Source organism: Magallana gigas, chromosome 2, assembly GCF_963853765.1.
Source record: "Magallana gigas chromosome 2, xbMagGiga1.1, whole genome shotgun sequence".
In the NCBI taxonomy this organism is placed as follows: domain Eukaryota; kingdom Metazoa; phylum Mollusca; class Bivalvia; order Ostreida; family Ostreidae; genus Magallana; species Magallana gigas.
In genome coordinates, this window is record NC_088854.1 from 6,105,734 (window position 1) to 6,130,686 (window position 24,953).

Here is a 24,953-nt window from a genome sequence, read left to right on the forward strand (position 1 = left end):
TCCTACTTTCGATATAGTAAAGCGATCGCTGCAAAAATTTATCGATTGACTGCTTTAAATAATCATTTTGAATTTTATTTTAAAGAATATTGTATCGAAAATATGTGACTGAAGGTGTTTATTTCTTAAAATTACATTGTCGTTTGCTTACCATCCGCGTCAACACAGCGCTTTTACTCGCCTTGTTTTGGTTGCGAACAGCTGACAGCGGTGTGTCAACATTTTCATAAGATGCATGGCCTGCAAGACGCCGAGAGTGGAAAATGCAGCTCAACCATCGTTTGAGAGATAATAAAGGTATGTTTTAATACAGAATAGGTAGTGTTGACCTTTTCTTTTCAAATCATTTGCTCTTTTCAGTCCATGCAGTGTACATGTACGTTACACACGTGTTGTTTTGCACATCATCGCTGTTTTGAATTATTATTTCTTATTAGGCTATTATTTTGTGTATTGAACTACACACCAGACACTGTAAACATTGCACTTGAAATAGGTGGGGTTCCCAGGGTATACAATTATAGAATTCATTAGGGCCTACAAAGTGCATATGCATGTTTGCATGGTGATTATGTTTTGCACTTCAGTAAATTTTTGGATCTTAGATGATATAATTCATTTTGCTGGTATAGTTTTCAGTAGATATCTGTAAAACTGTTTTGAATTCTTATTTGTTATTATGCTATATATACATACTGTATGTACATGTGTGTCTTAGTTCCGGTTTGTATTGAACTATTGTATATACACACCATAATACATGTAGGCTAGCATACACTGTATAAACATGTGGGGTCCCATGGTACACAAGTGTAGAATGATGTAATCATCAAGTGCATGTATGCATCATGATTTCTTTACTTTATTTTAAACAATACTGTATCATATTGCCATCCACAGCTTCATTTATGAATTCAAATGTTCAGAAAGATTTGTACTACATATTCAATTTGTATGTGCTGCATTAAAAATATATGATTGATATATTTGATGTGTTAAATATGTGCAGTTATGCTTCATAATAATCTGATAATAAACCCCAACCAGTAAAATCTAACATATGTGGTGGTCAGACTCGGCCGCTTGAGACCAGGTTGCATAGTGGCTAAATAATATTCGAGGGGCACAAGCTTTAAACTGACCTGGTTTGTTATTATTATTCACTACCTTATCCACATGTATATGCATACAATAACATATACATTTCCTCAATAGCAGACTTTTTTTTAAAAATTAACCAATGTAAAGAATGTGGGCGCTTAAGATGTAGATTCGGCAGGAATCTGGGTGCACAAGGAGAGTGAAAATTTCATCAATTAATTTTGAATATTTTTCGAATTATAACCGTTATTTGGTTTCTGTTGGATGTGGAATGAGTGGAAAAATATTTGAAATGCAAAAGGTTTTATTATAATATGGGTCCAAATATAGCAACACATTGCAATTCATGCAAAATCATACTTATTTACAACTGTTTTTAAATGATTTTGTTGTCTCTGGGTCTTCTCTCCACAAATTTGAAACGTGTAAAGATAACATATTTCAACATTGAAAATGTCGCTTTTTAAAAAAAGATGGAGAGATGACCCAGAGATGACTTATTATGTACTTTTTTAAATTATTTTTTGAAGGATAAAAAACAAAGTCCATTGATATGACAGTGTTGTTTCAAACAGTACTTTATAGAGCATATATTGACAAGTCTCGCATGGCTCAGTGGTTTCGTCCTGGATTTAGTGAATACATACATTCAGTGTTTTGGGTTCAAATCCAACTGGTGGTCTTTTTAAAAAAAAAAATTAAACTTTTTTGTTTTAAATGTTTGTTATTATAACATGATGTTGATTTATAATATACCGGTATATTTTAATTTGTTGTTATTGATTTCTAGATCTGCTGTATGAACACTATAAAAAAAATCTTTTCTTATTACTAGTTTTTTAGGATATACACAATATAACTTCATTAAAACATTTCCAACTAGTTATCGGTTTACCTCTCATTGCCATATTTTGAAAGCTTTGTGAGTTTTTTAATAACCGGAATAGCCGTGTACTTCGACTCTCAAAAAATATATTTTTGTTAAAACCTGTACATAGCCTTTCGAGGTTATAGACTGACATTTAAATCCCAATTGATTCGTGTCGAGGATTCCTGCAAACTTACAATCTAATGCGCTCACTTTCTTAAACTTATATGCTATTCTAGAATTCATTTATGTATTTTCTTAAAAGAAGATTTTAAATTTTTAAATTGAAAAGAACTTAATATATATATTACCCTAAGGTCAGAATTTTTGGGTATTTATATTTCCTGATATTCATAATACAGTCTTTTCTGGATTTTTTTTTACAGAATCATTGTTATTTGTTTTGAGTTATGGTTTATCTTTATGTAAATACATATTGATTCACTTCTCGGTAAAGTGTTCATGCATAGCACATGTACATGTACATTGTGTACAAACAATTTTGAGATAACAAATACATGTGTATGTTGGATTAATTGTTACTGTGCTCAGATACATCAGCTTATGTGTGACATTATGGACAATTCATTGATAGAAAAAAAAATGAAACTAATGGAATTATAATGTCAAAGATTATTTCGAGAAGAGATATATAGTACTGTATATCAAAAGAAATTAAATATTTACTACATGTATCACGCTTTGAGTAAAGCACTCTCTCTCTCTCTCTCTCTCTCTCTCTCTCTCTCTCTCTCTCTCTCTCTCTCAATTTGATATGTGTTAATAGTTTAGACCTAAGCTATTTGGTTTGGTTTTTGTACTGCCATCTTGTCATATGCATAGATCCAGAAATTTTTTTCCAGGAGGGGGAGGGGGGGAGGAGGTCCGAAGGGTAATTGTTTTTTTTCATGTGGTCTGAGGCATATTTGCGATAGTTTTACAATGTAAAATCTTCCTCCCTTCTAGATCCGCGCATGTTTTCATACATATGACACTGCATGGTCAGTGTATTTTTTTGGTAACAAATATTCATGTATTTGCTATGCATATGTTCCCCCAGCTAATTGATTTTTTTAAATTTTCATTTCAGCCCAACATGGACTTCTGCTACCACCTGGCGACATGGGTTTTGCAGGTCGATTCTTGTGGTTTCAACTCTTGAGGTTACCCTGTCTTCCCTACCCACATATTCCCTGTGTTCTACAGACTATTTAATAAAAAAAATAACCTGATAATGCATAAACATGATGGATAAAAAGGTGCTCATCATCATGCTTTGGTGTATTTTGAATGTGTGAAGACATTATTAAAAACAAAATTAAAGCTGTTTAAAAAAATTACAATTGTGAGTTTTGATATTTTGCTTTTCAATAAAAGTATAAATTGATGCCTTTATTTTGTATAATTCATTTGATATCATATGCACTATTTTTTTATATACAATTATTTATGAAAATCTTGACAAATATGAGGTTCAGTGTGTCTTTAAAAGAATTCTGTATCTTAATATGATGAAAAAAATATTCTGATTTTATGGTAGAGATACTTTTATAGTTATAAGCAAGATTAACTTATATCGTGGCAGAGACACCATGCGCGGATCCAAAAAAAATTCCAGGGGGGGTGGGGGTGTCTGAAGGATGAAATTGTGATTGCCGCCGGGGGGGTGTGTGGGGGGGGGGATGGTCGTGTCCGAGGCATATTTGCGATGATTTTACTAGACATATGTAAATTTAATAAATTTTCATTTTCCAGGGGGGTTGGGACTCCTCTTACCCCTCCTCTAGATCCGCGCATGGACACACTTGATAACAATATCAAATTACATATTTAATAAACAGGGGTAGATTGAAGCAGGTACGTAGCATAAGATTGGGGGAGGGGGGTTCCCCCCCCCCCCCCGCTTTTTATTGCCGAATTTTTTTTTTTTTTAATTTACATATAAGAAATTAATATGCATGGAGTTGGCCCCCAACTGTTTTGAGAGTATGTAAAGAAATATTGATTTTTTTTCTTTGCTTGTCAAGGTTTTTTGGATGAGTCTGGCCCCCCCCCCCTTCAAAAACGATCCTACGTACGCGTGGATCTGGCTTCTTATTTTTTTTTCTTTAGCCTGTTATATATACACTTTAATTAGTCTAAAATTATAAGGAAGACATTTATAGAAAACCAGCACCCACCCCAGACCTTAGATCCGCGCATGGGGTTATCTGATTCTGTTCTGGTGCATTGAGGAATCTATCACTCTATTCAGTTTAAACTGAACAAAAAATAATAAATTGGTAATATTCCTGTGTATTTTACGAATTGAAAGGTTTAAAAGGTTAATGAAATGTGCAGGTAAGGAATAACCAACGATTAACAATGTAAATCTTTAAATTTTCCGCGCTTCACAACGCCAGATTATCTGCCCTTGATCCTGATCATCAGTGCGTTTGAACATCGGCTAATTTGCATAAAATCATATACATCTGTCTAAAATTGCAAAAGTTCAACGATATCCCGTCAATTTTAAGGATTGTGTTTAACTTTTTTATTTTCATCAAATACCAGTGATTGTAAAAAGTGCTGGGAGCAAGTTGTTGCTTGAAAGGAAACATTTTTTTGACACGTGAATTAACTCGGTTATCGAAAATTTTTATTAAACTTGAACGATCAATGCTAAAGTTAAGCATGTTGCTGGTACTGCTATAGTTGCTCCCAGCACTTTTTAGATTAAGCAATTAATTTTCTTTTACGTGATATTAACAACAATTTAATATTTTATTCGTATATCGTCGAACTTTTGCAATAAATGAAGTCATATGTAGCTGCTCTATTTATAGCGTATCACGTGATAAACAGCTGATGCGGTGGCTGTGTTCCGGTGAAAAATGTAGGGGAGATCGGTAGTAACATAATGATGTATAAACTTTATCATTGCCATATTTGGATGAGTTTGTATACTTTGTCTGGAATAAAGTCCGTTTTTAGTGTAGTTATTTCATACGGTAATCCATGGACGTCCTTAACCTAGCTGCGGTCATCTTAGGACGTGGTACCGAAGGAGGACACATTGGAGGAACACAGGAGGGACACTGCTGTCCAATATACCACCATAGGAAATTGACGAATCAGATATTAGAAAACATTTTTTTTTGGTTAATATTTTGTGTGTGTGTGTGTGTGTGTGAATGTGTATATTTGTAAATTTATTGATTTTATATATATAGATAAAGATTGTAAATACTTATTGTTGTTCTCATTGCTTGACTGGTTAGACACACGACGGCTGTCGTGACAGTATGCCCCGTATGAAGGTAAATAGACCGAACATTTCACACGCATTTTTTATCGAACGCGGCAAGCGCCAATGAATCTTTTAAAATATATACGGAGATTTTGGAAATTTTGCTGGGGGTTTTGAGGAAAAGTTTTGATTTCCTAGGAGAGGGGAGAATGCTCGGATCCGAAATTTTTCCAGGGGTTGAGGATCTGACGGTTATTTGAGTTTATCAGGTGATGTCCCGGGCATATTTTTGGTAATTTTACAATATACATGGAATTTAAAGAAATTTGAATTTTGCCGAGGTGTGTGTGGGGGGGGGGTCAGGAAAAGAAGTCGATAAATTTTACTAAAGGGGGAATAATTCAAAACCGGATGGAAATTTTAATCAAGCAAAATATGAAACGAAAACATCGCGCGGCATGTAATCAGTCCTGAAAATTTCAAACAATCGTTTAACAAACGAGCGAGATATTAAGGATCAAAGGTGGCGTTAAAAGAAAAAAATAATAAGAAATCTGAAAATTTTTCAGAATAATAGTAAGGTCTCCCGCTCGGAAGCGGAAGACCTTAGAGATACAAATACACAGCATTCACAATTGACGCGTACATATAGCTTACAGAAATCAAGTTTTGTATTTCAAAAAACTCAGAAGATACAAACAGAATATATCTGGTGGACAACACCTAAATTTATACTACATGTATTGCAAGCGGTACTCAGAATAACATCTTGAAAATAGCTATGCGCTATTCCAATTTTTGTTATGTCAAAAACAATTCCGACAACCTTGGCTGGTTCTTGACATGCAAGTATTGGACATTTCTCTTTCCAACGTTTAACTGTCAGTTGTTTGGGGTGAGTTTTTGTTTTTAATTAAGTAGCTGATAAGAAGGTACAAAGTTTACATGTAAATGAAACCAACAGTTTATGTATGAATTTATCTTTATTTGTGCTTAAATAATAATGACTGTTACTAAATTATTAAACTTTAAACATAATTATGTGTTGAGTTTCTGTTAGGAATAGGAATAGGAAACTGTACAACAACGTAGATGTAACACCCCCCCCCCCCCACCCCCAATTTATTCGCCACAAATTAGGCTTGAGAATTGGGACAAAAGAGATATTATGAATTTTGAAATTGAGTTTGAGAACATGAATACTTGTGTCATATTTATTCTGATCTGACACATTTATTTTCCTACATAATGCATTCTCTTCTACAATAATTCATGTCGCGAGAGAATGCTCCGCTTAACAGCACCCTTGTTTGATTTTGAGTTTAAAGTATCTCAGGTGAAGTTCAGTAATTAACAGATATTACTACATTTTTCATTTTCAAAGGGATAACCTACGTTTTGCTTGAGCTGTTGTCAAGAGAATTTAACATCAAATCTTACTATGGTGTAACTACATGTAAGATCATATTGGTCGACTGCATGCCGTTCTATCTGGACGCTTCTTGGGCCTTATTACGAAATTCAAAAAACTACAATGGTGTCCAGATTACAGAGATCAGCCAGAATATAGAGCTACCGAGAAGTTTGTTTGAAACATCACTTCTATTTTGTCTGGTAGAAAGACTACGAGGATTTTGGTTTGCATACAACATAGTTACCCAGATGATAACGGATACATTATGAAATATTTGTTCATTATCTTGTCTATTTCTCCGTCCAAAAAATGGAGACGTCAAAATCGATTTCCCCAGATAGATTGCAATGGTTCTTAAATTAAAGCTATATATAGCGTGAATAGGAGTCTATTTCCGGGCTATTTCAAAAACTTGTGTAAAATTTTCTCCATTTGGTTTTGCTTCATTATCTCCAATTCCTGAAAACAAAACAATAGATATGTTTGCATGCTAAATTTTCATTTTTTTTTTATTTTAAATGTATTTAAAAACAAATATATATGCCACTTATAAGAAAAACTCGTGATGTACTGGGTGCCGGGTTTTTTTCATAAGTACCGTTCTTGCTTATATGTCTGGTACATAACCTACAAAACTTTTGAAGTTGAATGAACACGACGATTAAATAACCTTTGTTTGGATTTGTTTACGATATTTAATCGTGCCTTGATGTTTAGACTTAACGCGTCTAAATAAAGAGATTAAGCGACATGTTCCGATCTTAATGAAAAATCAGAGACTGTATTGTGTTAGCGGTCCTTTAACTCCAGAGATAGACAGGCCCACACCCATTTTACCCAATCTGGGACTCATCGTGTTGACCGTGCCAAAGTACTGCGTGACATTTAGGTGCGACGTACCAACTTGACATGTTATAAGAATTACAAATCAATCTGAAAGCGGGAAGAAAAATATACAGTTCAAAAATTACAAACAAGGCAAACGATTACTACATATAATTGGATACAATTCGTTGAGAAACTATATCTAGTGATTCACCTCCCGCTAAAATATCCTTATCAGTTTGTTTCACCCATTTTGTTTTGAAATTTTGAGAGAAAAATATGAGAGATGAGTTATCAACAACAAAAAAAGGAACAAAGTAAGATCAATTTCATATAATGGTTATTCGTTTTGTTTACAAAGGCTAACCTTTACCTTTTTGTGAAAAATAGTCAAAAATATGTTCTTAAAGGCCGATTAGGGTTTTTACGAGCATGTATATCTTTTTTAAAAAGATGATGTAAGTTTTAATTATGTATATGAAATTTGAAATATTTTTGAAAATATGATAAACATGCCCAGTACTTGACCATCTTATCTTTATTTTATCGATTTAATATCTAAGAATCTCATCGATTTTATTTTTATTTTTATTAATTGAAGATTAGTATAATATCATTCATTTTTTTCATTTTCGAAAAAGACCTGTTAAAATCTCAAGTGTGAATGGAATTATGAATGGAATGATATACATGATGGGTTTGTAGTGCGACATTTCAATCTGTTTGTGAAATAGTATACATTTTACCAGTCATACACCTACTAGATTTTGCACTCCTGCTTTGTTATATCATTTAATAAATTATTGAAGCTAAATACCAACGAGTGATGTTAACGTTGCGTCGAAAGAAACGTTCTTCTGTCTACAGCAATTTTTCTTTAATTTATTATTCAACAAAGATAAATCTTTTATTTAGCGGTAATTTTAAAAAAAAAGTATTGTTGATTATATAAGCCACCAAAATGCCACGTCATCTAATTTTAGGTTTGGATTTAAATGCCTGTTGTGATCAACATCTCCGAACCGTTTACGAATTATCTACATCTTAGATAAATCTATTTCCTATACATCAAAATAATTAAAGACGAAGGGAATACGGAACGCTACAGATGGAGAAAAAATATGTCTCTTACTGCTTTATAAAGGCTTTTGTTTATGTGTTGCTGGTTCAGAACATTGGTGAGTGAAGATTTATATATATATATATATATATATATATATATATATATATATATATATATATATATATATATATATATATATATATATATATATATAGTGAGAAATGTCACTACTGGGTCAAAATTAATTTGATTATTAAATACAGAGTTCTATATTAATTTCATCATTGAAAAAGAATCCATGAATGATTTATATTTAAGTCAAGCTGTTTATTCAAAACTAATTATAAAATCTTCGTAATTTGTTTTTACAATGAAATGCATTGTGCTATCACACTTTATGTTATCAACTCAATGGCAAGTCTAATTTATAGATATACAAAAGTTCTAATTATTATGTTTTACACGATTATTCCCTTGAGATTGATGAAAAACTCTGGAAAAAAGAATTTGGCTGACCGAGGAAAAACAATTTTACGTCTTTCATTATGACACTTAGCTTAAGTCGGTCATTTCTATCAACTAAGAAGGACATATTACTCGGTTTTGTCATTTACGCAGTTCTAATACTGAAAAGTTTGAATGTTGCATTATGAACTAAAAAACCGACCAATCTGTTGCTGATACCCCTCCGTCCGTTTCAGAGAGCCTCACCCTTAGACAGTTCAATACGGAGTACAGGTCCTGTGACAATGGTCAGTATCTAGACATCACTTACGGGAGGTACTATTGTTCTAATGGGTCGGCATCAGTTACTGACATAATGAACACCAACTGTAACTACAACTCTGCCTGTACCATTCAGGCACAGAACAACTGGCTCGGGGGGAACCCCTGTGTGGGGATCACCAAGACCCTCGAGTGGACGGATGCTTGTAGAGGTAGGTCCGATCGTTTAATATCGTACAGCTGCTTTTATTTCATCATGTAAAAGAAACCAACTCGTCTATTTCAGTTTGATTTTGGTATATCGTGTCATCGACGACACTTTCCCATTATTTAATTCTACGATGTCTGATGCGGGATCGCTGCATATATTGGTGTTTTATATCTATAGAATAATGGTATTTTTATAATAAAGAAGTAGATTTTTTAAGAATATATGCATTTCGTATTTTTTATAATAGAAATTAATAATGTTTGATAATCTAGCAATAGAGAAAGTTTTATGGATTATGCTAAATATGACAGCAGAGCAACTGTAGTTTATACTTATCAAGATATTAACTAATTATGTTACAATTTTTTAATTTATTTCTACGTATTACACTTTTATCAGAGCAGACTTTAGATCCAGAGGTATGAACTTAAAAGGATTTGAAGCATATAAACACAGTTTTTCAAACATATATGTAATGAATGCTTTCAATAAACAAATTATACAGCAATATGGGGAGAATGGGGAGCGTGGTCCGACTGTCCCGGTGATTGCACCACCCACAACCTTGAGAGGACGAGACCATGCCTCAAGCCTATTTCATGTGGAGCAGCCCCGACCGACTACATCTCTTGTAAAAGACTTGGTTGTTATTGTAAGTTTATGCGTCAGTAATGTAATTTTTTATAAATGGAATATTTTTTTCGAGAGATGCACAGGTAGTTTCAGATGTTTTTTTTTTTAGATAGATTTTTTGTACTGTAGAGATAATGTTAAACAAACAAACAAAATTATAATAAACAATTTAGTTTTGAAAATGGCATTTATTTAGAACTGTAAACCCAGGTTATTTATTGAGCCTCAAATAGACATATGGTGGGTCGGGTCGAGGAAGTCCAGGTGCTAGGGTCGGAAAAATCATGACAATGTCAGATCAAAAGCGTGACAAACCGTGAAATACTTCGTGACTTTAATCAACGATCCCTCATTAAAACAGAAGGACTAATCAATTCGATGGGCTTGAATGTGTTACTTCATTATGACGCGATCTTCTGATTATAAATCGTCCTCGAGTTTTTCTTTTGAATTTAATCGTCCTTGGATAGATTAAATTCTTTACACTAAATGCTTTGTTTTTTGTTGTGTTTTAACATTATTGAGGACATTCTCTTTGCTATTTTGCTATGGGTTTTTTTAGGAGATTATGTTGTTCTTGTATGATATTGAGTTATAAATCACGCATTGGTTTTTGGGAGTTGATTTTAATCAACTCTCCTATGCAGTTACTCTGGCAAACCGAAAGTGAAGCAGTGTTTGGACCTAAGCACAAATCATCACCGCTGACAATACTTAGTTCTTGAAAATAATAGAAAAAATCGATGTAATGTATGCTGAAGCATTGTTTTTCAAGGAAACTTATCAATTAACACTTTGTAAATAATAAGATTTTATATAATACAAACAATTTAGATATTTTTATAGTTTCTTGTATTCTTACGCCAGAATTTCATAAAGCCTCGTTCAACCAAACGCTCGGCAGTCTCCGTAAATCTCTGACAAGCAGAGAGGCTCTCTTGCTTGTCGTCAATTAACGGAGACAGCCGAGCGTCTGGTTGAACGAGACTACAGTTCGATATCAATAGTGCTTGGATCCATACAATTTTTAGAACTGCTTCGATTACTAATTCATAGTTTGAAATCTATCTTAAAATATTACACAACATGATTCATATGGAGTTTCTAGAAATTCTTGTCGGAAAAGTCTAAAATTCATATTATAAAAAAGTGCGTAATTCAAATACAGACTAAAAACCAAATTGCCATCAAGATAAGTTGATTTTAAAATAAATGATAATCGATAAAATCAACTCCCGTCAGTTCTTCACTACTTTGATTTGATATTATCGGTACTGAAAAATTAATGCACAGTGGTTAAAAATACCTGTACAATGTTACCTTAAATCATCTCTCTCTCTCTCTCTCTCTCTCTCTCTCTCTCTCTCTCACACATATAAATTTTCCCAATATTTCATTGTGTCATATATATTTGTAAATGGCGGGTTTTTAATTTCATATGCAATACAAATGTCTATTCGGACATTTGATTTATTGAGGATAGCAAAGATAAGCATGTATTTTGGTGTCATATATAAATTTAATAAAAGAAATGCAGTTTATTGTTATTGAAAGTCTAATGACGAGATTAGAATGGTTCGCAAATATGTCACTGAAAGAAATGAAAACAGTTAATCAATATATTTTTATATTTAAAACTTTCAGCATCTTCTGAAATTAGCAGAGCAACACCAAATGACGTTGTGTATTATAGTTTGACGACCGACTGTCTCGTTGCCATGGATAGAACCAACATCACGTTCCGAGCTCGCGCAAAACATGATATATCTTTGGCTCTTGGAAGTGAAGATAGCTCAACGAGTGGAACTCATTATGAAATTGTAATCGGAGGTTTCACTAACAGCAAATCTCTCATCAGGTTCGCAATAGGAGGAACTGAATGTGTCAATTACAATGGAAGTCCCCTGAGCGAATCTTTTTTCGATGAATTCTGGGTATCTTGGACCGGGGGTTCTGTCCGTGTCGGTACCGGAAGTTCTATTGGGAGTGAAACTTTCATGACTTGTCCTCACTCAACACCATACACAGTCAACTTTATTTGGATCATGACAGGATATGGTTCCTCCGGGGAATGGAGATTTATAAACGGTATTTAAACGTCATAGACACTTGATTTGTCATGGCTTGTTAGGAGTTACAAACCCCTTAAACCGCCAAATTACAAATTCAGATAATTCAGCTATTCATATTATACGTCAGTATTTGAGATTATGTAAGTATTCATACGACAAATATATTTAGCATTTTTGAATTATAAAACACATAACACATAGTAAGTTATCTATTGGTTTCCTTTTATGATGTCAGATGTCGCCTGCCAACATGTCATGAACTCCCATGTTAGTCTTACCACCGACGACACATCGTGTAACGGTGTAAGTGTCTACGCCTGTAACTCCGGATACAAACAGACTGCAGGAAACACACAACGCACCTGTGGATTTGGTAAAATTCTCTCAGGGTATCCACTTGTCTGCTCAGGTATAATACATTGCTTAACTAGTCTCGATTTTCTGTCAAAATGTGATTAATGCATACATCAACTTTACTTTGGCATTGAATTTTGCGATTGATTCTTTTCAGTTTCAACATGCAAAATTGACATGCTTTTCATCATAGAAGCTTCGGTCTATACTTCCTCGATGCATTCTTCATTAATGGCAGCAATTGGCAATTTGGTCGGAAGTCTGCAAATCTCGTCCAATAATGTTTTAACTGGAGTCATAACTTATGACGACTATGTAGACTTGAACATTCAATTAAATGACCACTACTCCGCATCGTCTCTAAATAGTTCCATTTCATCCATATCAATACCAAGCACCGCATCTACCGTAAACCTGGCTGAAGCTCTACGAGTTGGATTTTACGACTTCTTCACTCTATCCAAAGGAAACAGATTCACAGCTTTCAGACATTTTGTTGTCATTGCGAAAACGTATTCTTCACAGACAGGTGCCACAGTGGCTGATCAAATCAGAATTAACCTAAAAAATCAACTCTTTACCGTTGGTAAATATTAGACTAATGCCGTTTTTTTTTATTAAGCGTATACAACAAATACAATTTTCAGTTCATTCCCTTTGTTATGGAAACCATAAAGTATCTAGGTTTTTTTTGTAGATTTATTCTAAACAGCATTTGTTACTAACAACCCATTTTACCTCGATTTCTTGAAATCCTTTGTTATTTCCCGGGAGTTTTGCGGACAAAAGAAATTCAGGAATTTTTTTGAAAATAAAAATTTTCTCTTTTATTAAATTTCTGTTTAGAAAAGTAAAATTTAGAGAAATAGTTATTGTTAAGTTTGACCAAATGAATTTTATAACTTTTAGAGGAAAGCGTTTTTCAGATATAGGATGCTGTTTGCAGATTTGCGTTAATTTTGTATCGATTTGTTAAAACAAAGTAATTCTAAATATTTTTTAATTTATTTTATTTCATTTTTTTTTTTTGGGGGGGGGGGGTGATTTTGGCAGGTATTTTCACAAAAACTATAATATCAACACCTTGACCGATAAAAATATAGAGTATAACTTAACATGTTGAAATTAACACAGGAATATCTCCCTCTACATCGTTGATAACCGATTTGAAGGCGATAGCAGGTGATGACAGCAGATACCTCCAAGTTAGTTCTATAGACGATTTGTATCCCCAGTTCAACACTCTTCTACAGAATATTGCTGTTTGCCCTGAAATATCTTTTGAACAATTAACAGTTGGTGAGTTACTTCTATCGTCGGTTTATGTTTAACAAGAAACCATATTTCATAAACAAGTCCGTCTTCATCTAATTTGTTGATAGTTATTTGATAATGGTGGCACTAAACGTATTTCAATCTATATGAATTAAAAGATTGCTGTTAATTAAAAAAATGAATTCACTATATATTTAGATAAACTTAAAACAACTTAACAGATTAATCCAATTACCTTAAAGATCCAATAATTCTAAAAATTCTTAGATGATACATGTCATTAGTGTATTTTTGCTTGTCTCAAATAATGATGTATGTTAAATGTAGATACATGAAACTCAGCACACTCCACACGTCCTGATGTATAGACGTATAGTGCACCAATCTGTGGTTAACTGATTTTAATTTACTTCAATATCGTTGTTTATTTTAGTGTCATTAAAGTTTTAATTTTTTTCTTGAAGATTGTGAGCTGGATATTGTGTTTATCGTCGAGAGATACAATTTGAGATACACAAAGAGATTTCTGGCGGAGTTAATGGACAATATCACTGTATCAAGTAATGGAATCAGAGTCGGTATGGTCTTGTTTGATTCAGGTGCGTCAACAGTGTTTAACCTAAACACTTACACTTCCTCTGAATCTGTTCGAAGGGCCATTGAATCGATCTCAGAGACGAATCAGGCAGACCATTTGGTAGACAAAGGGTTAATAGAAGCCCGGGACAATGTTTTTACCTCCACTGGGGGAGATCGAACGGATGCAAGTAATTACTACGTGTTTATTGTGGGACCATTTGAAAGTTATCCAGAAGCTGTAGCAAAGGACATTAGGAGTAGTGGAAGCAACTACGTCTTTGCCATTCGTAAGGTTTTGTAATACCATCGTGCGTGCAAAAAGTAAAAAGAAACAAAACAAAAAAATTCTTTCTATCCCTTTTTTTTCCAGATATAGGTAACCAGTATATTACTGAATACCAAAAAGCAGTTGATTCATGTGGAGACTACACCAAATATGCAAACGTGGATTCATATGAAAACTTAATTACCATTAAAAATGATATTCTCCAGAAAATCACATCATGTGAGAGTGTGAACATTACAAATCCTGGTAAGTGCCCCTTATCTGATTTATAGTGTTTAATATTCTGAATTTTCAATATATTGATGAAATACTAAAAATATAAAAAAATAATTGTCTTTAGATATTAAGCACTTTTGAAACCCCTTTCTCTCTCTCTCTCTCTCTCACTCTCTCTCTCTCTCTCTCTCTCTCTCTCTCTCTCTCTCTGATATTTGTTCTGTCAAAGTTCACTGTTTTATTTTAAAAAAAACCTGTAGTACCGTTTATTAATTCTGTATCTTGGAGGTAATTGTTACCCTGATATAGAGTTAAAACAGTTCTAAAGTAATCTGATCGTTTGAAAACAGGCTATTAACACATTCAATGTTACAGATTGTCTAATAGACATAGCATTCATCATGGAAGATACAGACGAACTAAGTGCCACAGATTTTAACGACATGAAAAGCTTTTTCGTAAGTTTGGTGTCTCGTATGATCATTGGAGACACGGCTATAAGAGTGGGCGTGGTGACTTACGCTGATGGGGCCACCACTGCTTTCCCGTTGAACCAGTACTCTACAGCCAATGGAGTCATTATGGGAATCACTAACATTAACCAGGGAAGTAATGCCTACAACAGGAGCAGCCGTTACGTGGATAAAGCCCTGAAATATATCCAGATGGAATTCTTTACCACAGGTAATGGGGACCGTTCTAACGCCGCCAACTACTATATTCTTCTGACTGGTGGACCTTCTGCTGGAAACAAAGCTGCTGCATTTGGATCGGCAATTAGATCTATAGCTTCCAGTGATCTCTTCATTGTTGGTAAATTTTGGATAACGTTAATTAATTGTTAAGTTCCTTTAGTTTTTGATAACTTTGAAATTTATTTTTAGTTTTCGTGTATTAATGTATTTTAATAAAAATCATTCAGTCCGTGTGTATATAAGTACAAGTACTTATATATGTCATGTAAATTGTCATTTTTTGAGCATTGTGATAACCCTTTGAAAAATCAGTATATCATCCAATAGCCACACATAACAAATTTATCATTTAAGGTGTTAACATTTCCACAAGTCAAGACTCTGCAATCCTTGATATGGTTGATGGCGACAAATTTCTGAAGGCTGAAAACTTTTCTGTGCTTCAATGTATCAACGATGTAGTCGTTCCAAATATCACACAGTGTCTGGACTCCGTCACTCCAACTAGTTTAGTCACACCAAGTATGTCAGTTAATTCTAGTCTCCATATTTTATTGTAAATTTCAGACAAAACTATGATTAAAAGTTCACGACAAAGGATTCAAAAAGAAAATAACGCTTTATCATCATATGAATTACGATAATCCATTTTTACTATTGTTTCAGGTTGCCAGCTGGATATTGTGTTTATTATGGAAACTTCAGAATCTTCTTCAAACGAAAATTATGTCTTCTTGAAAAGTTTTTTCTCAAATATAGCGCGAAAAATGGATGTATCCAGTAGCACTATACGTATTGGAGTCGTTACGTACAACACAGATGCGTACACAACAATCGCCCTGGACGCGTACATGACGCCTTCAGAAATCAGCGACCAAATTCTGGCATTACCTGAAGGCACAGACAAGAGATACCTAATAGACAACGCTTTGGTTCACACCAAAAATAACTTCTTTATAGCAGCCAATGGAGACCGTGCGAGCGCTGCTAATTATTATGTGTTCGCCATAGACGGTGTAAGAAGTGGTGCCTCTATCCAGGCGGAATATATTATGAAAGGATGGCCCAGCACAGTGTTTGCTATTGGTTAGAAGCTAAAATAAATTGAAACTTAAGAGAGACAAAACCATGCAATAAACAGAGAATAATTCATATCTAAATTTGTTTTTATTATATATTTGAATTTAGAAAGCTAATTTTTCATGTGAAAAAAATGACATTTATTTTTTTCCGATCTCAAAACTGCACGTATTTTTGACGTTTAAATATATTACTAATTTCCTTTGATAATAACGTCATAGACTCGACTGCAGATATGCAGTTAAAAAAGAATAAGATTTTCGGAAAGGTGTAATAAAGTGTGTGAGGAAAAGTGAAATAAAGGGTGATTATAAAGTGGAGTGCCAATACCTAAAAATGTATTCTATACCAAATATATAATAACCCAAATCAGTTAATTTCTTTGTAGAAAATAAAATGAATTTTCTTTTTCATTGTATATGGTTTTCTCAAAAATTTAATATAATTTTGTAGATATCAACAGTGGTTATGAAAAAGAGTATAGAAGAACAGCGGGAGATAATAGTCGATATTTTTATGCATCTTCTTATGCAAACTTATCCGCCATCGAGTCTGACGTCATAGCAGCCATTACGAAATGTCCTGTTTCACAACCGGTGACCACTACTGACGGTTCACTCATGTTCGCCGATGTCTGTAAGTTTTTTTCATGTGTAACAGTTAGTTAATTATTTTAACTACGTCTAAATTTTTTTCACTCAAAAAAAACCCAAATCCTTAATGCTATACCGTGGGTTTTTAATTACAGTTGAACTTTGATATCTCGAACACTGATATCTCAAATACAATGGATAGGTCGAAGTGATTTGTAAGTCCCAACCACTTATTTTTAAGTATTATACCCTTTATATTTCAAATACTCTGATATCTCAAAGATTTTAACCAGTCCCATCTTGTCTGAGATATCGAAGTCTGACTGTTATAGACATTTAATTTTCGAAAATTAGCAGATACTGCACCATTGACGAAAACGTATTTTTCTTGAAAACAGTGAATTACAAAATCTCAATATATAATCTTGTATATTATTTAAAGTTGCTTGGTCCGATTTTTTAGTTTTTACAGTATCAAATAATTTTCCATACAAACCAATTATCTAAGAAAGTTATAAACTTTCTTTTATTTACACCAGCAGAATTGGTCTCTTCTCAAAGTTAGAAAAATTTTTAAAGTAAATAAAATTTTTTTGGGGCCAAACGAAAAAATAAACCAAAATGCATCACGGGAATGTTTAGAAAAGGGAACTGTTTGGTTTCGTCCCCCGGATGATTGGGTTTATTCAACCCGCATGTTATGCATCGATTGTAAACAAAGAAAACTGTTAGCAAAAAAAAATACTACCGAATAAAATGTACACATTTTAGCTTACCTGAGCTGAAAGCGCAAGTGAGCTTTTCTGATCACATTTTGCCTGTCGTCCGTCTGTAAACTTTTCACATTTTCAACATCTTCTCAAGAACCACTGAGCCAATTTCACGTGGCACAAAGCATCCTTAGCCTATGGGGATTCAAAGTTGTTGAAATTAGGGACCACACCCTCTTACAAGGGGAGATAATTAGGAACTAATACAAATTTTCAAAAACCGTTAGGCCAGGAAAGCTGACACTTATGTGGAAGCATCCTCAGGTAGTGTAGATTCAAACTTGTGAAAATCATGACCCTTGGGGGGTAGGATGGGGCCACAATGGGGGTTCGACTTTTTACATAGGTATATAAAGAGTAATCTTAAAAAAATATTCTTCTCAGAAACCGTTAGGCCAGGAAAGCTGATACTCATGTGGAAGATTTCTCAGGTAATGTAGAATTAAAGTTGTGAAAATCCGAACCTCCGGGGATAGGGTCGGGCCATAATGGGAGGTCGAATTTATACATAGAAATATATAGAGTAAATCTTTAAAAATCTTCTTCTCAAGAACTATTTGGCCAGAAAAGCTGAAGCTTATGTGAAAGCATCCTCAGGTAGTGTAGATTCAAAAGTTGTGAAAATCATGACCTTTGGGGGGGGGGGGGGTAGGGTTTGGCCATACTGGGGAGGGTTGATTTTTAACATAGGAATATATAGAGTAAATCTTTAAAAATCTTCTTCACAAGAACCATTTAGCCAGGAAAGCTGAAACTTATGTGGAAGCATTCTCAGGTAGTTTAAATTCATTGTTGCGAAAATCATGACCCTATGGGGGTAGGATGGGGTCACAATGGGGGTTCGACTTTTTACATCGGAATATATAGAGTAATCTTTAAAAATATTCTTCTCAGAAACCTTTAGGCCCGGAAAGCTGACTCTCATGTGGAAGATTTCTCAGTCAGGAAATGTAGATTAAAAGGTTGTGAAAATCCGGACCTCGTGGGGTAGGGTCGGGCCATAATGGGAGATCGAATTTATACATAGGAATATATAGAGTAAATCTTTAAAATTTTCTTCTCAAAAACCGTTAGGCCAGGAAAACTGAAAGTTATGTGAAAGCATCCTCAGGTAGTGTAGATTCAAAGTTGTGAAAATCATGACCCTTGGGGGGGGGGGGGCTGGGAGGGCACAATGGGGAGGGTCGATTTTTAACATAGGAATATATAGAGTAAATCTTTAAAAATCTTCTCCACAAGAACCATTTAGCCAGGAAAGCTGAAACTTATGTGAAAGCATCCTAATGTTATGTAGATTCCAAAGTTGTGAAAAGCATTACCCAGGGGGGGGGGGGGGGGGTTGAGTAGGGCTTCAATGATGGAGGGACGATTTTTAACATAGGAATATATAGAGTAGTCTTTAAAAATCTTCTTCACAAGAACCATTTAGCCAGGAAAGCTGAAACTTATGTGAAAGCATCCTAAGGTTATGTAGATTCAAAAGTTGTGAAAATCATTACCCTTGGGGGGGGGGGGGGGGGTTAGAGTAGGGCTACAATGAAGGGGCGATTTTTAACATAGGAATATATAGAGTAAATCTTAAAAATGTTCCTCTCAGGAACTATTTGACCAGAAAAGCCGAAACTTCTAATGATGCATTCTTAGGAAATGTAGACTCAATGTTGTGAAAATCATGACCCTAAGGTAATGTAGATTCAAAAGTTGTGAAAATCATTACCTTTGGGGGGGGGGAGTGAGGCTTCAATAGAGGGACGATTTTTAACATAGGAATATATAGAGTAAATCCACAAAAATCTTTTTCTCAAGACCTATTTGGCCAGAAAAGCCGAAACTTCTGAGGAATTATCTTAAGGTAGTGTAGATTCAAAGTTGTGGAAATCATGACTCCCGAGGTTAGGGTGGGGCTACAATGGGGGTGGGTCGAATTTTTACATAGGAATATATAGAGTTAATCTTTAAAAAATTTCGTCACAGAAACTCACAAGCCAGGAAAGCTGAAACTTATGTGGAAGCATTCTCAGGTAGTTTAAATTCATTGTTGCGAAAATCATGACCCTTGGGGGGTAGGATGGGGTCACAATGGTGATTCGACTTTTTACATCGGAATATATAGAGAAATCTTTAAAAATATTCTTCTCAGAAACCTTTTGGCCAGGAAAGCTGACTCCCATGTGGAAGATTTCTCAGAAATTGTAGATTAAAAGTTGTGAAAATCCGGACCTCCTGGGGTAGGGTCGGGCCAAAATGGGAGATCGAATTTATACATAGGAATATATAGAGTAAATCTTTAAAATTTTCTTCTCAAAAACCGTTAGGCCAGGAAAACTGAAACTTATGTGAAAGCATCCTCAGGTAGTGTAGATTCAAAGGTTGTGAAAATCATTACCCATGGGGGTGGGTCGAATTATTACATAGGAATATACAGAGTAAATCTTTAAAAATTTTCTTCACAGAAACTCATTAGCCAGGAAAGCTGAAACTTGTGTGGAAGCATTCTCAGGTAGTGAATATTTAAAGTTGTGAAAATCATTACCCCCAAGGGAAGAGTGGGGCCACGATTGGAGATCTAATGTCTACAAAGGAATGTATAGAGTAGATCTTTAAAAATCGTCTTTTCAGAAGCTTATAAGCCAGGAAACTGAAACTTGTGTGGAAGCATCCTCAGGTAAAGTAAGTTCAAAGTTGTAAAAATCATGATTCCTAAAGAGGTTCAGATTTTAATATAGGTTTATATCCCATAAATAAACAAATGTTTAGGATCTTTTTTAGAGCTGCAATGCTCAACATGTGATATTACTATAAAATCATCCTGTTAGAAAAGGGATTAATGATCATAAACATAATAATATCAAGTTGATTTTTATTTATACAGGATCTACCTGTATTATACTACATTGTCCAGATAGTTTGTATTATGACTCCATTAAGCTGATTTGTATCATGCCTATTGTTGTTCAGGTGAGCGATGTGGCCCAAGGGTCTCTTCTTTTAAATTTACCTGAACATTATGACCTTTATTTATAGCGATGTCGAATTCGTAATACAACCATACCGGTCTCTACGTCATGGGTGAATTTTAACATGAGGCGAAATAACGCGATTCCCTTTTTTGCCGCTTGTTTTGTTCACAAAATCTGTACATAATTTTTTTCATTGAAATTTGGTGTAATTGACCAGGAAAATTACTGAACTGTCTATTATTATACACATACTTAGCATAACCATTGTCCAAAAGCGTACCCAAAATTTTATATAAAATCGGACCAAGTAGCTTTAAAAACCATAATGTATGTCTCTACCATCAATTTTCATCAAAATCAAATTTAAATCGATTGTCTCTTGCACTGATGAATTTAAATATACATTTTATATTCATATAGCTGCTCCTTGTTTGAATAGCTTGATTTATCTATATCCTGAGGACTTAACGGAGGGAAAGGACGGAGGCCAAGGTTTTTTATATTACGTTAAACTGAACTTTCTATTTTACGTAGAAAAAAAATTATCGAAAACATCATTTCTTCTTTTAATTTAAGACACGATATTTTCATTTTAGTGAATCATCAAATAGATTTTTGGAAAAAAAACCCAACAATATTCTATCGAGAAGAAAAGGAAAAAGAATTGATAAATTCAATACATGGATTGAAATGAATGATCAGGCGATTATATCATAACGTTTTGATCAATATATTGTTCTCCTTTTAGATACGATGTACTTGATGACTGATTTTGTGTATACCATAACAAGTTGTTCACGCATCACTTCTTGGGAATTCTCCCATTGGAAATCTGGATACATTGACTTCATGGTCTGGAGACCAAGTGGTAGTAATTATAAACTGGTGGCTTACAACACTATCTATGTTTCAGGTAGGTGTTTTGTAAGTGTTGAGTGGTGTCCTACAGTAGAAAATTTGTCTCAAGTTTTTTACAACGTTAAAACAACTTATATTTGATAAATAAATATATATATATAGGGATGTCAAATCGGTCAATTTTTAGTACTCGGTTACTCGGACGTTTTTCCGATCGAGTACCCGGGTACTCGGTAAAAGTGTAAATAAATATGAACAAGTACATTGACGGTATGTTGTAGTTTGGTGCAACGATGGACATCAGTTTTTTAAAGCCTTTGCCTTCGACCATTTGTAACGGCATGTAATCAAACACAACCATATCAACAATCGCACGTGTAATATCATCTGTCTCTTTTCCCGAGAATTTACAGCTTCTTGGAGAATTGACAAATTTTGTCGTCCTCCCTCCCCCCCCCCCCGACCTTTGAAGTCGGTGGCGGCATTTTAGGTCTGTTCAATTTCTCTACTGTGTGCTATCTAATTTATATAATAGACTATATAAACGATGTTCAGTGAAAACAAGTCAATAAAGTAAGCCAAAAATAAGGGTAGAAGACAGCCAAAGGTGAGAAAAGCTAGGTAACAGGTGCTTGGTCACGATAATTACTATATAAACACTGCCACAGGCGATAAAGGTTATTTAGCATATTTAGAGGCGTAGGAAATCCTAATTACTGTATGTACAAGTGCAATGGACATTTTAAGTTTTAAAACCGACGTTTTAATGCATTATTAAATCAACTTAGAAATATTAAAAAATATACATCCGAGTAACCGAGTACCGATTTTAGTATTCAATACTCGGATGTTCGATCGAGTACCCGGTTAACCGGGTACTCGTTGACATCCCTAATATATCTATCTTTCTATCTATCTATCTATCTATCTATCTATCTATCTATCTATCTATCTATCTATCTATCTATCTATCTATATCACTTTGAATCAGCTAAGATTCAGCAACTAATTTAACAGGTAAAAATACCACAACATACACGGTGGTTGAGTACGAGAGGATTGCTGTTCTTCAAGGTGACGTCATTGGCTGGTAAGACCATTTATTTAAATACAATTTAAATAAGAATTCTTTGTTTAACTCTTTCTGTGACATTGTCGTTTATCAAATGTGATTTAATACCAGGCGGAGCAAGGGAGATAATTTAGTTACAAGTGGACCATGTTTAGGGCCATGTGCGGAGGGATACAAAGCGTCACCAAACAATGTTCAAATTGGAGAGGAGTTCGATTGGACAAACTCGGGCACGTCGATCAATGGAACTGCATATGCTATCAAAGCATGCCTTGAGGACAGTGCGTTAAAATTAATCATATGATAAAATGATTACAAAACAATATTTTATACACTTATCCTTTTTTAAAATATGAATCAAATGCAATTTATGTTTCTCTCATTATTTATTATCATTATGGTCCCCGCTTTTAGGTTTTTTAATTGTTGTTGATTGCATTTGCTTTTAATTGATAGAGCACTGCCATGATAATCATAATCATGTTTATAATTGTATCAATGGTAGGGTCAACGTTATTCTTATTTCAGATACCGCAATATCATTCCCCACATCGACACTCAGCGCTAAGATACCTGACCACTTACCTGTCGGATCTTTTGTTACGTTACTGGAGCCAAACGGCGCAGACTACGCTGAAGTCGTTAATTATACCGCCACGCAATACCAATCTTATACAAATTCTATGGAATATTTCGCTGTTGGCGAGACAACAGGTATTTATCTATGAAAAGAAGGTTTTTGTCTCTTCTTTTGTATTGTAATGATTATAATTGATTGATTTTTTAATTCAGGCCAAATAACAGTGGCTAAAAGGATGATGAAAGCAAAAGTTTTGAGTGATTATGCCTTCCTTGTCATAGCCAAAGATTCCTGCAATACAACTGCAACGGCAACAGTTTCTATCCAAACACAGAATATGGTAAGCTTGGTGTTATTTATCTTGTTTATAAATTTAAATATTAAGCAAGTTATATTTAGAATATATTCTTCATTTTTATTATAAGCCCCCCGAGGTTCTTGGTATGCCCAATATCATTTCCATAACAGAGGAAACTGAGGGAGATACAGTATTGTATACAACAATTGTGGAAGATCCCAGCGGGGATAGCGTTTGTTGTTCATTAGAGAGTACGTTACCCAAGACTAACAATTTTGTGGTTTTCGGCAATGACACAGGAATCCGTGTCAATTATTCCATCATGGCCAGCGATGCACCTGCATTTTCTTACAGACAATATAATTCTTACATCGTAAAGTTATGTTGTGACGACGACGAAGACAAATCTACAGGGGTACTTATTGTCAACATCAAGAAACCAAACAAAACAACATCTTATGAACCACCACGTAAGTCTTCTCACAATATTTGTTTCTAAAAATATTCAATTTTTTATTGTTCTTAGTATGTATCTAAATTAGCAATAAATTGATAAAATAGAGTACTTTTACATATTTTTTTTCTTTTATTAGATTGGTTTCTTCTGTCAGTGGCCGTTTCCTGTACGCCTATATTTATTATGGCGGCTAGTGCGTGCCTTGTGCTCATACACACAATGTTTGTACTAGATTGATAAATATTGTGTTTATTCTGCTATTGTTACTTCATTACTGCCTTATTTGTTTAAGAAATCTTAAACCATCATGTTTTAAATGTAATTTGGCAGTTAACTATTTTTTGAAACGTTGTATGTATGCTATGATGTTACACCAATGTGATACTTTCATTGATTTTAAACGTATGTTACTTTATATAGTATTAGTATATTATATATGAATAATTAACTATGCATAGATATTGATATGTCAAACAACATCTTTACTAGTTATATATATATATATATATATATATATATATATATATATATATATATATATATATATATATATATATATATATATAAGTGTGTGTTTCGGGATGAAGGCTTTTGGTATTTTGAATTCACTTACACTTTCTGTGTTTTTTCGACGCCAATTGAGGTTAAACCTCATATTTGTATTGTATTATTTTGAAGTCAGCATTTATGAATGTCTTTTAAACATATTCTTTTTAGGGTTTTTAGCTCACCGAGACG

General features: G+C 34.1%; 1 protein-coding gene across 1 annotated transcript; it reads left to right on the plus strand.

Annotated features, from left to right (window-relative positions):
- Window positions 1-8,454: 8,454 nt before the first annotated feature.
- Window positions 8,455-24,702, plus strand: LOC117681677 (collagen alpha-3(VI) chain). Its single transcript, XM_034447203.2, has 21 exons — window positions 8,455-8,615; window positions 9,202-9,438; window positions 9,943-10,089; window positions 11,715-12,158; window positions 12,378-12,551; window positions 12,654-13,082; window positions 13,631-13,795; window positions 14,236-14,637; window positions 14,721-14,882; window positions 15,228-15,665; window positions 15,902-16,069; window positions 16,214-16,633; window positions 17,081-17,263; window positions 21,371-21,442; window positions 21,699-21,863; window positions 22,826-22,898; window positions 22,992-23,161; window positions 23,409-23,594; window positions 23,673-23,800; window positions 23,886-24,228; window positions 24,352-24,702. Exons 1-21 carry the CDS (start codon window positions 8,546-8,548, stop codon window positions 24,450-24,452), a joined length of 4,677 nt encoding a protein of 1,558 aa, XP_034303094.2. The 5' UTR covers window positions 8,455-8,545; the 3' UTR covers window positions 24,453-24,702.
- Window positions 24,703-24,953: the final 251 nt, after the last annotated feature.